Source organism: Populus nigra, chromosome 12 (genome assembly GCF_951802175.1).
Source record: "Populus nigra chromosome 12, ddPopNigr1.1, whole genome shotgun sequence".
Classification (NCBI taxonomy): Eukaryota; Viridiplantae; Streptophyta; class Magnoliopsida; order Malpighiales; family Salicaceae; genus Populus; species Populus nigra.
In genome coordinates, this window is record NC_084863.1 from 11,727,719 (window position 1) to 11,746,157 (window position 18,439).

Below are 18,439 nucleotides of genomic sequence, written 5' to 3' on the forward strand. Positions count from 1 at the left end.
ACCGTTACCTTCAGCTGCATCGTCATCTTCATCCTCGCCGGGTAAAGTCCTCTTCTCTCTGTTGATTGTATAAATATTGCAAAGAATAAAACAGTGTGAAGGTAATTACCTTCGCACTGTGTAGCACACGCATGGGTTGAGCCACGCGTGTCTGCTACCCAGCTGAATTGTGGGCTTGGACCAGTGACCAGGCTGGACCGACTGGGTCCAACCCAGCCCAGTTGGCTGGGTTAGACCCAGCCTCTAAAAAAAAAAGTGGGTCAAATCTGGGCTTAAGGCCCATCCGACCCAAATTATGTTTATTAAGGGTGTGTCTGACAAAACACACCATTTATGTCAAACACACCCTTTATGTCTTGACCATAATTTTTATGCCCATTCTAATTTGATATTTGACCAAACAAGTTCCTTTTCGATATCAGAAAATTCCAAAAAAATTTGGGGATCTTCATTGATTTATTTGTGGGCCCCTCGCATGTTGATTTATTTTTTCTTCCTTGTGTATTTATTTTTTTTAGCTATGTGCTCAATCTGTGGACTATTACTGTTAAATGCAAATATGTCATGCAATGTTTTTATTTTATTTTATTTATTTCAATCTAAAAAAGGCTAATAATAATAAAGGATAAATAAGGGGAAAATGGCGTAGAAAATTTCTTCTTCAAATTCATTTTTTTGTGAAAATATTCATTGACACCAGAGTCAGGAGTATCGTTTTTTTTGTGGATTTGCACGATATTTACCAACGCCAGAGTTGGAAATATTTGTAGGAATCGTTCATTGACGGCAAAGTCATGAACATGAAAGGAAGAATAGAAAAGGAAAAGAGAACAAATTCTTAGTAATTTTAGACAAAACCAGCAATGCAACTTGCCTTAGGTAAGACGCTTAAGGGGTGATAACATCTTTTCTTTTGCGTAACCAGTTCTGTACCATAGAATCTTTGTTGACTAATTAGGGTTCATAATGACCATAATACTAGGTGGTGACTCCTTGAACAAGACATTTTCTTCTAAAAAAAGATGACAGATATTTGTTCCTTTTCCAATCAAGATTAATTTTTAATTTTAAGTGATGTCCGGGTGTGACAGTTGTTATGCAAAAAAAAAATAGTCTAAAAATAATTTAATTATTAAAACATGTGAAAAAAATTAACTTATTAAAAACAACTAACCATTTTAGCACAAAAAATAATTAATAAAATAGAATCAGATAACACAATAAAACACCATAATATAAATAAACTCAGTACAAGAATAAATAATACAAAATCAAATAATTATAGACATGGAATCACACTTCTGCTCCTTTAGAAATCTAGGGTTTCTTCCCCCCAAAAGCTAAACCAAATTGATTCCAAAAGTTCATATTTTTCTTTAAAATTCACAGGTCCACAACTTACAACTGCTTCTATGGATACACAAAATAGATTCTTATAGCTTCGAAATAAACTTATTTATTTTATTTATTTTGATTTGAAGATAAATGAAAATTTTGAATTATTTATCTATTAATCAAGGTTAAAAATTTTAAAAATACCTTTCACATCAACATAATCATAGTACATTTTTGATAAATAAATATATAATGTATTTATTTTGTTATCACAAACTTTTAAAAATTATAAAATAAATAATAAATAAATAAATTTAATTTGAATATCTTACTTGTGGAAAGGTTGAGTAGAGTTAAAAAAAAAAAAAGTTTTGATTTCACATGGAAAAAAGTAAAAACATAATAAATATATCTTAACAGTACTTTGTACATTTATTAGCATAGGATTCCAGATTTTTCTCCTGCTTTTATTTTTCAACGAGTGTAAAAAGGTTTATATATATATATATATGTATATATATAAATATATATATATAAAATAAAAATAAAATCAGTTCGCGTGACCTATTTCACACACACACACACACACACACACACACACACTTGTCTATGTCTACACTCTAAGCCCTCTCCTCCTCTGTCTCGCTTTACTCTTTCACACCCTCTATCTCTCCAAAACAAAAGAAAAAAACACCGAGGAATGGCCGAAGAATCTTCTCCACCACCACCAGTACTTGAGCAAGCTCCACCTTCTCCAGTCATAGAGAAAGATAAAGAAGACTTGCCACCCCCAGCACCAGTTGAGGAAGCTGAATCACAAGCAGTACAGGAGAAGGAAGAGGTGCCACCACAGCCAGCTGCAGCAGAACAAAAGGAGTCTAGATCATCATCCTTGGCGGCGATGATTGAGAAAGAAGAGTCATTTTCACCACCACCACAACCACCTCCTGAGGAGAAAACCGAGGTAACTGAAAAATCAGTAGCTACTAAAGAAGAGGTTGCTGTTGTTCCTGACACTGGGAAAGAGAAAAAAGTTCCTCTAACTTTGGTTTCTTTCAAGGAAGAGAGTAACGCACTGGCTGATCTCTCTCATATTGAGAGAAGGGCTTTAGAAGAACTGAAACAATTAGTTCAAGAAGCTCTCATCTCTCACCAGTTTAGCAGTGCTCCACCAAAAAAAGAAGAGAAACAAAGTGTCAGTGTTATTCAAGAAACTTCAAAAACTGAAGCACCCGTTCCAGATTCTGATGTTGGTACTGAGATGAAACCATCAGCAGAGACTCAAGAATCGAAAGTTGAAGAAACCCCAGAAAAAGAATCGCATGAAGTGGCGAAAGAAGAGCAAAAGGTTGCATCTTCTTCACCAGAGGAAGTCACTATATGGGGGATTCCTCTCTTGAAAGATGATAGAAGTGATGTGGTTCTCTTGAAATTCTTGAGGGCAAGGGATTTTAAGGTAAGAGATGCATTTGTAATGATCAAGAACACAATTCAATGGAGGAGGGACTTCAAAATTGATGAGCTTGTTGACGAAGATCTAGGAGATGATTTGGAGAAAGTTGTGTTTATGCATGGTTATGATAGGGAAGGGCATCCTATGTGTTACAATGTATATGGTGAGTTTCAAAATAAAGAATTGTATCAGAAGACATTCTCCGATGAGGAGAAAAGATTGAAGTTTCTGAGGTGGCGGATTCAGTTCTTGGAGAGGAGTATTAGGAAGCTTGATTTCAGTCCTGGTGGTATTTCTACCATCTTTCAGGTTAATGATCTGAAGAACTCTCCAGGACCTGGAAAGAGAGAGCTTAGGTTGGCTACTAAACAGGCTCTCCTTTCGCTTCAGGACAATTACCCTGAGTTTGTTGCCAAACAGGTTGATTTTTATGACTATTTGCTTTATTGAGTGGATTTTGATTGAATGGTTTGTTTTTGATGCACTTAGAGTTGTGGTTTTGGGTTTTTTGTTTAGGTGTTTATCAATGTCCCTTGGTGGTATCTTGCATTTTATACAGTGATGAGTCCATTCATGACGCAAAGGACCAAAAGCAAATTTGTATTTGCAGGCCCATCAAATTCTGCTGAGACACTTTTCAAGTTAGTGAAGTCTCTATTGATCATTTAATTTTGCCAAAATGAGGTTCTTTTGATTGCTCTCTTGATTATTATTATTATTTTTTTGCTTTTATTTCTTGGTTAAAACCGACGAAACAGATATGTATCTCCTGAGCAAGTGCCTATTCAGTATGGTGGCTTGAGCGTGGATTTCTGTGACTGCAACCCTGAATTTACTATTGCTGATCCTGCTACTGATTTAACTGTAAAACCAGCAACCAAGCAAACTGTGGAAATTATAATTTACGAGGTACAAATTCATTGCTCCTTTTGCGTTATACTTGCAATTGACCCATGCTGCTTTGCAGTGCTCAACTCTTATTAACTGGCTCTGATCATGAACGTTTCTGCTACTGCGCTATGAATGAAAGGTTTGTTCTGTTTTGGTAATATGTATTCTGGACATTGCAGAAATGTATCCTTGTTTGGGAGTTGCGAGTTGTCGGATGGGAGGTGAGTTACAGCGCTGAGTTCATGCCCGAAGCTAAAGATGCATACACGATTATAATAACGAAACCCACAAAAATGTCCCCAACTGATGAGCCAGTGGTGTCTAACTGCTTCAAAGTTGGTGAACTGGGGAAAATATTGCTCACAATTGACAACCCCACCTCAAAGAAGAAGAAACTTCTTTACAGGTTCAAGATCAACCCCTTCTCAGATTGAGTATCTCTTTGTGTTTAATGTTTCCATTTCATATAGTTGGATGTGGAAATTGAATTAATTTTTCTGTAATTTGGTGAGCCTTTTGTCTTCCTTTTTGGTTTTGGTTCTTTTGGGTCGGTAACATTGCTGGTTGAGAACAGCAAATGGTTTTCATTTGGTGTTTTCTTGTCAAATCATTTTGTGGGAAACAGGCAAATGGAGGGGGATACGGTTGTCAAACTTATATCTACAATTTGTACCATTTCACTGAAGTGTTTTGCGATGTATATTCTCTTTTATCTCCATGTCAATATTTTAAGTACCGTTTGCTTTAATGTTTACTCAGAACTCTTTGTTATTCACATATTGAATGCTTCAGACTTCTGCAATTTAATTTGGCCTTATCTTTAAAGTTGAATATTGCAATCTAAGCAAGAATTAATTGATTTTTGACTTGTGCCCTTGATAGTTTCGTGGTTACCTAACCATTTACAAGGTCAAAAATTCTGGTGGGGAGAGAAAGATATGCTTGGAATTTAGTTGTTGAGTGCCAATCATGGTTTGAACGTTAACCCGCTTGAAAATGTTTCAAGGATATGCAAGAATTAATTGATTCTGTGCATGATGTGAACAGACTCCTCAACGTGTAGGTGTCCACATGCCCATGGAAAAAGTTGTCTCTCCCTCCCCACCCTTCTGATTACATTCCAGGGAAGAAACAAACAGTTGTTTCATGTCTTGAACGTTACTAAAATTGATGGTTTGCTGTTGAGGAATTGAAGAAATCTAGGCTCCATTTTGGTGTTGGATTTGCTGAAGATAACATAGAAGGTGATTCTTAAATCTTTACATGTTATAGTTGAAGGGAAAGTGATGCTGTCCTTTGCCATTGTCGAAACTATAGTGGCAGTGAATCACTGAAACAAGCGCAAAACGGCCTAGTTCTGTGAGTCTAAAGATTCTAGAATCTGTGGATGGTTAAAGCAAATTGTTTGAAGGGAATCGTCTTGATATCCTAAAACAAATAGCTAGGCTACTACAACTTTTCTTAATTAGCATGGTAATTTGGCGCCATAGAAAGAAACTGGAGATTCTCCACCACTGATACAGAAAAACAAAATTTTCCTTAAGTATCTTTAGGCCTAGGGGATTAACTGAAAAGAAGCTATGCTTCATGGGTAATTGAAATACATGGATGTTGGGTTTTTAGGAATATATATGCAATGAAAACTGTAAATTTAAAATTTTTTAAGAGTTTTAAGGATTCTGTTAAATAGATTTAGAGTTTATGTAAAAATTATTTGAAGATCAGATGTTTTTTTTACTTTAAATATTTGCTTAAAGCTAAATTATCATAAACCATAAACCGTTCAAGTATTTCGTTTCTAACAGTAATCTACACGAATCACTAGTAAAAAATTTTCTAAACTCTTTTTAGGAGACAGTGGTTGTTATATCTAAGCTTTTTTCTTTTGTGTTTTAGATGTTTATGCATTGTACTTTTCTCATCTTAGAAGATAAGAGGTATAGTTTTTTATTTATAAGAAAACCTAAAACTCCTATAAATAGCAAAATATTAATTTGCCTTTTAAATAATATAACATATATTATTTTAGGTTAATTTTAAAAATTTATTCAATCAAGTATTTTCTATGTTGTTTTTAGATTTAGAATTATAATTCCCTGTATTAATTACATTATAATCCTCTATGTCTAAAATTTATTTACAATCAAGTCATACTTGATTAATCATCCCATTTTAATTTATAACTAATGGTTTTTATGTGTGTAATCCATTAGATTCCCTAATAAGTTGACCCAAATATAAATTACAATTCTAAAATAAAATATGATTAAATAAATTAAACAAATTAATTTATCATCAATTGAATAATCTAATCGATTGATTTATATCTAAAAATTAAGTACAATGTTTAGCAACCTGTCATGATTCTCTAAATATTAGAAAAAATATAAGTAGTTTGATTTAATCTTTTAGTGACTAGTTTCTCAGTGTAATTATTATCTCTTCATCAACAATGTTTCGATTTAGACATTATAGCATGAAGCGTGTCTGCTTTATTGAATCATGTTTATTCTCAACACCATAATCATTGATTATTTGAATAATATTTGAAACTGTTTTCAAATCTCATTCCACTTTACACAAGAATTTACAATCAATATTATTTGAGAACACATGAGATATTTTTTTCAATTTACATATGATGATGAATCCTCTCTTAATTACTTAAATATCTTCATGTAATTCATGTTATACCAATATATGCTCATTTGATATCTTTGACTAGGACAATGCGTAGCATGATCAAAATATCTCTCTATATAAGATGACTTAGCGGTATAAAATCTAAGGATCACCTATTAATCGTCACATGAGCCTTTCCATACAATTAATTTCTCAATGTAAAATTCTCATGCGAGTCAATTTAGTGTATATGTCATTTGACAAGCAACTACATATTAGTTTTAGATATCCCTAGTATCTCAGCTTATGAGAATATCTGTTTCGTTTCATAAAGAAATAACATAATATATATTAGTTTCAACAACTCTAATTAATATTCAATTTTAATAGAGCATCGACCATGAAAATTTAAAAATAATGCTTTGATGTAATAGAAATTTTATAATTATGACAACTTTATAATTTACTTTGCAAGGTATTTTTATTATAATAATTTTATTTTTACTTCAAATTCATTAATAAAATATTTGATAAATATTAAAAATAAATATATTTTTATTAATAAATAAAATATATTTATATAAATAAAATTAATATCATATATAACTCATTGATTGATTACATGACATTGTAAACCAACACAATATAAGTCAATGTTTCTTTTTCTCTTCTTCATCAAGTACAAGATTGAACCATTCATTACTCCTTTTCCAGTTTTCTTTGCTTAATTTGCACGAGACAAATCACCACTGACCTAATAATGCACATCCATTGATGACTGCATGGAAGTCTAAGACATCTGCAGACTGAAATCAGCTCGAGAGAAATTAACTAATGGTGCAATGATAAAAGTCTCGGACTCGTAATCACAGTGGTGCAGGCTCTAACATTAAAAATATTTTCTTTATTATTATTATTATTTCTGTGCCACACTCGAAAATTGGCATGCATAGCTTTGCGTGCTTTAATTGCAAGGTAATCGAAGGTGTTAGGATCGGTGATGCAGAGGGTTAGTGTTTATTTTTTAAAATATTGTTTTGTTTAAAATTATATTAAAATAATATTTTAAAAAATTAATTTTAAATAAAAAAATTGTAAAAATATACTGCTAATAATCATGAACATTGATCAAAGTCAACATTGATGCTTCGAATAATTTCCTTTGATAATGGATGGATGGAAGGGCAAATAAAACCTAATGAAAAGCAACTAGAGAATCTGGGAACAGACAGACAAGTGCAAGGTATCTGCCGAGTTTCTGCGTGCAGTTGACCTGGGTTTGATTTTCGAAATCACTCGAGTATTCTGGATTTCTCAGCAGATCACAAGGTAGAAAAGACATGCCTCGACCTTGAAATGCAGCCTTCTTCTCGAAGGAATACCATGTCTCCAAGTTCGAGGCTCCCTGTCTTCAATACATTGCCGATCACTGGGATTTCATTGAGTATATATGATTCAATTTGAAACTTAATTTGATGTATACATATGCATATGATATACAACAACAACAAAAAAAAAACAAGCATTCTATTTTTATTTGATGTAGAGGTGTTAATGGACATAGTTGATTTAGATTTGAGTTTATAATTATATCTAACTCAATTATGATATTTTAAATATTATAACTCATTTATAATATTTTATAAATATTATATGTATCTATGAGTTTAATTTATATTACTTATTTTTATGAGTTGTGCTTAATTAGAAATAAGATTTGAGCTTAAGAATTTAGTTAAAAACTTGTTATAAATTGTAACAAACAATTTAGTTTTAATATATCAACGGAATCAATTGACTACAAAGAAAAATTAATTGTAAAAATAAAAAAGAACAAAATATATAACAACAAATTAAGTTTGTTGTTGTAGAGTATACATGTTAGGTCAGGTTGACCGGATTTGAAAAATTCCGACTTACCATTCAACTTGTGATATCAATTTTTTATGTTTTTTTGATACACTATCATCTATAATATCCATATTATATGACTTTAATGAGTTAAATTATATAAATATTATAGATATAGAGAGTTTTTTAAACACCCTTAATTTCCTTCACTAGAAAAATATATTAAAATAATTTATTATTATTTTAAAAAATTTATTTTTGATACCAGCACATCAAAACAATTTAAAAATATTAAAAAAATTAATTTTTTTTTATAAAAAACAGATTAAACAACAACCCTAAACCAACGCTAAACTATCCAAAATGGCAGCACATGTAATGAATATTTAATTTAAGAAGAGATTCTATATAGAAATTGAAAAAATAATAATATATTGTTCCATGTGTAAAAGAAAAGAAATAATAAATTTAGTATTAATCCTCCCTCTACTAGAATAAACCTACTTTGTAGGGTTATTTAGTAATATAATAACAACTAGTCAAATGATAATAAATTTATTATTTAGTATCCCTACAAAATATGTTTATGCTATTTTTATTTCTGTTTGTTTATTGAAAAGTAATTGTTTTTTAAGTGAATTTTAGATAAGTGAATTTCAGGAAAATAAATTATTTTTTTATATTTGGTAGTTTAATAGAAAATAAGTTGGAAAATATTTTTCAGTATTTAGTTATGTCATGAAAATAAACTGGAAAATAACTTATTAATATTTTATTTTTTTCAAGTTTATTAAAATAACGAAGAACAAATCTTACAAATTAAAAAGTTGAATGATAATGAAATTAAAAAAAAATATAATTTCATAAATTATCTCAAATAAAATAAATAATAATCAAAATAATAGAGATCAAATCTAACAAATAAAAAATTAAAAGATGAAGAAATTAAAATAATAATAATTACCATTTCATAAATTATTTCTAATAAAATAAGTAAAAATCAAAAGAATGAGGACCAAATTTGATAGATAAAAATTTTCAATTAAAAAATAATAAGGAAAAAGCAAATAACAATTATAAAAATGAGGACCAAAGTTAATATAAAAATCAAATTCTAAGGGATGAAATTGAAGAAAAAATATTCAATACAAAATATATATAGCAATCAAAAGTTTGAGGACCAAATTTGATATAATCGGCAAATAATATAATATTTCTAAATTTTTCACAACTTACGAAAGTGTTTTCCGTCCAAAATAAAAGGAAAACATTTTCCTGTAAACTAAACCAATTTTTTCTTTGACTGGAAAGTATTTTCCCTTAACCAACTTTTCTAGTGACAAACAAACACAGAAAAATTTGGAAAGTGATTTTCAGGAAATCATTTTTTGTCAAACAAACGAGGTCTTATATTAATACTAAATTTATTATTTATTTTATTTTACACATGTAATAATAATAAAATTTAATTTTTTTGAAAGGTTATGGCACAACGTTTCAAAATTTATTATTTCCTCGAATTATTCTTTCCAGCTGCGCAGCCTTTGATTCCTATCTACAGTATAGTCTTAGGATCCCTCACCGTCAAAACAAACGAATAAAATCAAGAGATTAAATGTATACCACTGGTACTTTTGTTTAATTTGTTTGGTAGTGCAATTCTCATCATATCTTACCTCTCTGCACTGTAATTCAATGTACTTTTTACACAAAATTAAATTTTTTATTTTAAATTATTTTTTAATATTTTTAAATTATTTTAATGTGCTATATAAAAAATAAACTTTAAAAAATAAATATTATTTTAATATATTTTCAAATAAAAAATACTTTTAAAAAAATCACTACCACACCAACAAAGACAACAAAAAAAAACTTAAATTGCACTTGAGGGTCTAGCTGTTGTGGTCAACCGTGTGACTTGTTCCGCCCCCGTCCCGGGTTCGACCTTCTATGTGCACGCCTGTCACCCCCGCGGTGCCTTACCTGCTCCTGGGCTTGCAGGATGTCTAGTGGGCCGTGGGGAATAGTCGTGGTGCGCGCAAGCTGGCCCGGACACCCCACGTAAATCAAAAAAAAAAACTTAAATTATTATGTTTGTTTTAGCGTTCTAAAAGTGTTTTTTTAAAAAATTAAATTTTAAAATTTTTTCTTGTTTTAAATTTATATATTTGTAGTGTTTTCAAATAATTTTAATGTTTTGATGTTAAAAATAATTTTAAAAAATAAAAAAATAAAAAAATAATTTTAATATATTTTTTTTAAAAAAATATTTTAAAAAATAATTTTCAGTATATACGTGAATCATATAGAACTACCGCTTGTGACTCCTTTTATATTTCAAATTAAAATTGTATCTTCTAACTTGTACTAATTTCTTTTTTTCTTTTTTCTTTTTTAATCATTCGGCTATAGTACCGTTGCACGTCATTTATTTGGTTTGAGGTCGTGAGGCTCCAAATGCATGATGGGCTCCCAAATTAAATGGTTTTAGACATTTAAGTTTTAATGGCAATAAATCCCTCCATATCAGGAGAACTTTGTCATATTTATGGTTCGTACAAATTTATTGCTCTCTCCATTGCACAGAACTCTAGTCAGTAGTCACCTTTCAGACAGCAACCGCTTGCAGAAATGTTGGCCATGACATCACATAACTCATGCCCATTCAAGACAAGACCGTTCATGGCAACTCAGGTTCAAGAAGAACACTTCAACAAGGTCACGTAGGAATAACTCCTTCAATCTTGAAGAATCTAACTTAATTGATTAAATTTTAAATTTAATTTTTAAATATTATTAATTTAATATTATAAATCTTAAAGTTAGTAGTGATTTATATAATTATTAATTTTAGAATATTAAGAGATTAATTAAAATATATATAAGCTGATCTGAACATCTATAATTAAAAAAAAAAATAACTTCTACATTTCTACATGAAAATAATTTTTTTCTTCAACAAGGAAAATAAAAATAATTTTTTTATATTTATTAACTTAAATATAAAAAAAATCCTTTATTCTAATAATAAAAAAAAACTTGTGTTTGTAGAAGAACACGAGACAACTAAGTCTAGTTAATAGTCAAGCCTATCCTCGAGATGTGAGTATGGAAAGTTTAAACCAGTCTGGAGCTTTTTATGCTAGCTTTTTACTCATGGCTTGAAATTAAAATCCTGGAATAGTAATGGTAATAGTATAGAATTCACTAAGGAAAAAACAATAGTAATTATTGATGAGTGATTTAAAAAAAAAAAGAATCCCATAAATCGACTAGTTGGTGAGGAGGAATAGGCATAGAAATTCTAGTTAAATGGGACAATAATTGAATTATAGCCGTTAAAGAAAGAGATAAGAACATGGACCGTTTGTATAAATATATCTTCACTTGTTTTTTTGGGGGGTTTTTTACCTACCTTTCTTGTTGTCGAGTCCAATTACTTACCTCCTTTCACTTACCCTTCTCTTTGTTTTCTTCGATATGTACAAAACCTCATTTCATGTCGAACTTCGAACTCGATGTGCTAAAGCTAACCCATAAAACAAAATCACTCGAACTTCGATTTATACGCTTGCATATTGCACTTCATGCTAGACCCCCCACCATTTCAAAATATGCAACATTTGCCTTTGACTGTAAAATCTCGAGGCATCATTAAGGCTCTCGACATGCCGGTTTTAACAATGATTACTCGGTTTATTTAGGTCCTTGCAAACAGCCAAGCATTCATTCATCGAATATAACTGGTTTCTTGAGCCTCCAATGTTTATGCTGATTTAACGATAATGTCTGTTTTTATATTTTAAAAATATTTTTGAAAAAATTAAAATATTTATTATTTTTTGATGTTTTTAAATATTTTAATATATTGATATTAAAAATAATTTTTTGAAAAAATATTATTTTAATATATTAAAAAAACATTATAAAAAATAACGGTTACCACACAAATAAATATCTTTAAATAGAGGAGGGTGTGGATCTCCTCTTTTAATTTGCTTTCTCTCTAACTTTCTTCAGCAGGCGTGACACATTTGGGACCTATATTTGAATTTTCCTTGCAATCATTCGTTAAGAGGTTATGTTACCCTTTAAACTAAAAAGATAAGGCATAATTAGGATTTGGCATTTCATCATCCTCTAAGCACTAAAGCTTCCATTGCAAAAAAACACAAAAAGGGAAAAGGAAAGGAAAGAAAAACTCAAGAACCCTCGACTCTACCGCCACATAACGCCACCGCCACTGGCTTTGGGTCACCATTGGCCTCGACCATGTAGGCCTCCCTGCTTCGAATTCTCAGTTTCAAGGAAATTAAGCCTGCGTGCTGTCCGTAAGTGGCCCATATACTTGACAGAGTGTTTGAATTTTTATCATGAATGGCTTTTTCTAATTTGAACCTTGAAGGAATATGTTCTACCAAATTAAAGCGAATGAGAAAATCGTGGATATTTTGTTTGATTTTTCCCTAAAAATTTACTGTTTTTGAATCATTTTGAGATGTTTATATACATACACACATGAGTGACAAATATTTTAAAAAACAACTGTTATTATACTTTTAATTACCCTTAAATTATGTTAAAGTAACCATGAAGGGTGTAGTTTACTGATCAAATCTTAGATTTGTTAGAGATTATCATTTTGAGTCTCATAAATTTTAGGGTCATTGGAGGTTTACATTGTCATTAATTTCAGGGCTCGTGAAATTAGTTGAGGTACATGCAAACTGGTCCGAACATCCATGTTAATAAAAAAATATATATGTTAAAGTATGGAATTAATTCTTGTAACATATGATGGAAGAGATGTGTTTCCAATCAAAACTAAGCATTTTGATATGAATAAATGTTAGACACAATCACTTGCCATAAATCTAGCTGAGATGAACAGGATCGAGGAATAAAACTGTAGGTGCTCCTTGACGGCTCATAAGCTTCTTCATGTGTCCATTTGCAGAAGATGTTCCTGAAGAAGCAAACATGGAAACATGGCAGCAGAGGTGAGATGTTTCAAAACCTTGGTTAATTTGTCTCCTTGCCAACACAAATAGAAACAATTTTCTTTACGACCTAATTGGACAGCAGGTTTCTAGATAGACTGTAGCAATTAATAATGACAAAGTCGCAGAACTGTGTTCCTACTGTAACTTTGAAAATCAGACACTGTGGTCCTTGAGATTGCCATGGCTTCAAATGGAATGGGGACAAAGTATCGTAATTAAGAAGGAACGGTTGGTTCATTGGATTCCTTTTGTCATTTTCAGCTGTCATTGCAAGAGGGGATGATATATAATTTTGATGGTGTATTTTAAAGTGTATTTTATTTAAAAATATATTAAAATAATATTTATTTTAAAAATTATTTTTAACTCTAACACATTAAAAAGATTTAAAAATTTTAAAAATTAACTATAAATAAATATATGAAAAATACAGTTTCAATCGCATTCCTAAACGATCACTAAATCAAGACCATTTCTTAATTTTGACCATGCTTTTAAAAATTTCTGAATTTTTTTATGTTTTTAAATTGTTTTGATTAGCTAATATTAAAAATAAATTTTAAAACATAAAAAATATTAATTTCATGCATTTCCTATTAAAAAACACTTTAAAAAACAATAAGGTATCCATGGCTTTCTTCCTTTCTTGAATTATTATTTAATGAACATGGATTAATTTTCGTTAAGGAGGCAAATTTTTTTTTTCTGGGTGATAATATGATGAAGAGGAACATTATTCTGAATAATTCAAAGCTTACAAAGTTATAAACAGGTTTGTAAAATTAATTAAAATACATATAATAAAAAAATAATTAATAGAGGGACATCTTCCACCGGATGACCTCACGATCTAACCACCTGCCCATATTAGCTAATAATTCATTAGTGTCTCTCTCCAACGAACACATGCTGCTGATCTCCATGTTCCTATTTGCAGTCAAAGAGAGGCAGTGCACATGGCTTCTTGCTCCTGCTGCAAGCTGCAAGCTGCAACTGTCCATGGATATATAGACATTGTTAATCGATTTGGCATGAACGTCAAGAAAATTAAACTGACATTTCCATTTCATCTCGTCTAGAGAGAGCAGCTGCTGCTTCACAGGTGCTGTGTTCATAGAATACTCTCAAGTTTTACGAAATAATACTGGGATGGTGTTGTTTACAATGAATTTTATATAAATACTATATAATCCATGACTAGTAATTTTAGATTAATAATTAAACTAAAAAAATTTAAAAATACTGTATCTTACAAAATGATCAGTAAATAGACATAGTATTTCAAAAATACACAGTGAAATAATTAGTTAAATGTGATAATTATAGTGGAATGCAAAATTTATTTTCGTAATTGAGAACTCAAGATTTGTGAAAACAATCTCCTTGTTAAGTAGGCTTTTCTTGTACTGCTTAAAAGAATAATTATTAAGAAAGTGGAATCATCAATTAAACTTGATGAGTATTACAGTTTTTTGACGTATTAGGCAAAAACGCGTTATATAGCTGACTAATAGGGATCCACTTGTGTTTCTTTATTCTTTTCTTTTTTTTATTCGAGAAATGTGACTGTGTCAGATGATATCAGCAATTCAAGAGTTAAAAAGGTTATATGCGAACCTTAAAATTACTAAATACAAAATTTAATTAAAAAAAAGAGTTGAGAGAGAAAAGAAAAGAAAAGAAAAAAAAACACCCTAGAGGCATATTGAAACTCTAATAACGACATCATCGGTACAATTAAAAATATTTCGACAAGATGAATCCAACGATATCAAAGAAGGTCACCAACAATGATCGGAGTGGGTCACACAAGCAACCCAAAAGGAAGTGAGCTTCGATACCTTCTTTGGTGTTGTTGGATTTGTCTTATCGGGATCTTTCTAACGATACTAGAGGTGTCGTCATTGGAGTTTCAGTGCACCTCCATGGTCATCTTACTTTATTTTTTTCACTTTCCCCACCTCTCTCTTATCTCTTCATAAATTATTAGGAGAGAGAAGAGAGAGAAAAAAAAAATAACAAAATAAAATTATACTGGAAGCACATCAAAGCTCCGATGATGACACCATTGATATTGTTGGAAAGATCTGGATAAGACAAATCCAACGACACAAAAAAAGTCACAATCGGTGAACGGAGTGGGCAATACAAGTTGTCCAAAAATATTGGAGCTCACTTGCCTTTAAATTGCTCATGTGACCCACTTTGATTACTGTTAATGACCTTCTTTGTTATCGTTAGATTTGTCTAATCGAAATCTTTCCAGGGGCACCAGTGGTGTCATCATTGGAGTTTTGGTATGCATCTAAGGTTTTTTTCTCTTTCTTTTTTCTTCTCATCGAAATCATATCACAACTTATATGACACTTGCGACTTGCGAATCACAAATGTTATTTACGATTCTCTAAACTGTGCTATTTTTCTAAATATCTTGTTCACTATATTATTTTATCATTTTTTTTACTATATTAGAATCCAAAAAAAAAACTCAATGTTATATAGGTAGCTTTTTGGGTAATTTTTCATTCCATTGTTGTGCTAAATTAATAAGCATTGTCCCTATGACTTGTCACGACTTTTAACTTATATAGTAATATGATGAATAGGGCCTTATATATATATATATAGTTGGGTTGTTTGGGGCTTAACCCGAACAACCCCGATCGCCTAGGTCATCCAGATTGGCTTAGCAACCAATAAAATTTTCTTTTTCTATGATTTTTCTTTTCTCTTTGCATTTTTCTCTCATATCTTATTTATCCTTGTACTAACAACTTTAATGTACAAAAAACAATTTTTTTTATCTCACATAAATAAACTTTTTGCAGGACATATACCATTTTTTTTTATTACCAATAACTACATTTCTGTCATGCTTATCAGCCCACATGAAGACTAAAAAAATTAAATATACTTTATCAGATAGACATGGCATACCAAACAATTACGTATCCAACACATAACCCGTTACACAATATCACAACAAACAATAAGCCATCTTGGTTGGTCAATGACATGATTCCTTTCTTCATTAAGAAATTACAAACTTAGGAGGGGGTCCACAATCTTGCAATGCCCAGATATGTTTCCTCACCTCTTCCATATTTTTTATCTATTATTTCCTCTACACATACAAGTACTAACTTAAACATCATAGTGTCCACTATCTCAATAAGAACCAATTTTACAAGAACCACTCATAAGCTCAGTTTGCCAATTAAGGAAATTAATTTTTTTATGTGAAGTTTTTTCATGATTTCTTTAGTGGTGTCATTTGTGAAAAATAGAATAAAAAAAATAATTCATTCATTTTCACTCTTTATCATAAACACTTTCTATGGCTGACGAAACTCTAGGAAAAGAAGGAGCAATTGATCTCCCATTGCAGGAACTCTAGCTCCTCTAAGTCTCCAACAATTATCCCATAAGGTGTGGGTGTTCAATGATGTTGTCGTGGTGATGCAACATTTTCATACTTTTTTTCTTCCATAACAACAAGCATTACTAACTGTACAATGATGATTGTGGAAAACGTAATAAAAATGTAATTCATTCATTTTCACTCTTTATCATAAACACTTTTTATGACTGACAAAACTTCAGGTCAGGGTGGAGTAACTGATCTCTCTACTACATGGACTCTAGCTTTTCTAAGTCACCAATAACTCTCACATCAGGTGCAAGTGTTCAATGATGTTGTTATGGTGATGCAACTGTATCTTATCACTATTTTTTTCTTGCATAACAACAAGCATTAGTAAATGTACAACAACGAATCTAGTTCCTTGAGAAGGCATGGATGAATGACATGTAAGTAAGAAACACTCACACTTTTATATTTAAAAGGAGCTACACATATCCTTTTCATATGAGATGCTCTAAATAATCCGGTCATCATCAATCTCCATCTGAGTTTTACTCATGCACCAAAAAAAGACCTAGGTGTGATATAAGCTCCATGACGACTTCGTGAGCAAGAATGCAACCCCTACCAAGTTGGAGAATCCCCATGTTGTCACAGAATATTGCACACTCAACTCTAAAAAAAAAGATCAAAATCATAAAATCGAGTTAATATGTCTTCTAAAAGCGAGTTAACATTCAACTAAGGTGATGATTCAAGGTTAAGTCATTTTGAAGAGAGGAGGAATGATGCAAATCAACGAGAATCACTAAATATACATTAAAGGTACTAATTGGGCTTATTACAAGGTTTAAAACTAAGAAGATCTAAGAGAAATTGATTGGGCTGATTTTGAATATTTGAATTAATAAGTTGCAAATCTGTCAGGCTTGAACTTTGTCTACCATTTGGTCCATTTATGGTGCTACATGTAGAATTTTATTGTGATTCTAGTTGGGATAGAAACTAGACATCTAAACTTTCTATCAATATATATTAATAGTTCATCCATATAAGAGAGAATAACTTGTTTGAAGTAAGACCAAATATTTTTGTATGAGTTTTGCTATTTGTTTCATGATGATTTGTGGACTTCTTATTTAACAAGGATTCATTTTTGATATATATATATATATATATATATATATAATTGGGATTATGTTAACGTGCTAAAGTTGTAATTATCTATACATATAATATAAAAGAAGATATACACAATATAGCATTTTATATCCCCACTCACGATTTTCTTCTTTTCTTATATTTATTTATATTTCTCTCCAATAATGTAATTATTATAAAAATTCTCAATAATAATGGGAGGAAAAGGAGTCAAGATGATTTTTTTAATTACTGCGTGGGGGAAAAAAAACCAGATAGCCACAATGGTACACAAACCATATGGCCCATATATCTTCATAGCAAAATCTCATGCCATGTCATTTTGGACCCAATTGTCAAATGAAAAGAAAAGCCATCCTCGAAGATCAATTCAGCTGGATAATCAGGTAGATTATACATTACTATTAATTAATCTCTATTAATAAGATAAACACAACCATGATCTCAGCATCTCGAAACATTTTGCTCGTACATTTGAAAATGATGCAAGGATCGAGACAGGCGAGGCGAGATAAAAAAAACCAGGAATTTACAGGGGAGTTGTCTCTTTCGTTTTTGTCTTTCCACAGAGACACATATCAAATTCCCTTCGAGAAAAACAATAAGCATGAGATGTCAGTCAACGTTAATCTCTGCACTGTACTGATTATTGAGATACCCTTGTTGATGGGACCACTTGCTATGATGTTTTATTTTGTTACGTGTTTCAAACGATATTTTTAAAAAAAGTTCTAAATTTTTTTTATTTTATTGCTG

At 30.8% G+C, this 18,439-nt stretch overlaps 1 protein-coding gene across 1 annotated transcript; it reads left to right on the forward strand.

Moving 5' to 3' along the window:
• The first annotated feature begins 1,915 nt into the window (after positions 1–1,915).
• On the forward strand, positions 1,916–4,433 carry LOC133669956 (patellin-3-like). The gene is made up of 4 exons (XM_062090294.1): positions 1,916–3,208; positions 3,305–3,429; positions 3,547–3,697; positions 3,859–4,433. Exons 1-4 carry the CDS (start codon positions 2,036–2,038, stop codon positions 4,111–4,113), a joined length of 1,704 nt encoding a protein of 567 aa, XP_061946278.1. The 5' UTR covers positions 1,916–2,035; the 3' UTR covers positions 4,114–4,433.
• The last annotated feature ends 14,006 nt before the right edge of the window (positions 4,434–18,439 follow it).

Coding starts and splice junctions, on each gene's coding strand:
- LOC133669956 (XM_062090294.1), top strand. CDS start 2,036: ATGGCCGAAGAATCTTCTCCACCACCACCAGTACTTGAGCAAGCTCCA. Junction 3,209..3,304: donor CTGAGTTTGTTGCCAAACAG/GTTGATTTTTAT, acceptor TTTTTTGTTTAG/GTGTTTATCAATGTCCCTTG. Junction 3,430..3,546: donor TCTGCTGAGACACTTTTCAA/GTTAGTGAAGTC, acceptor CCGACGAAACAG/ATATGTATCTCCTGAGCAAG.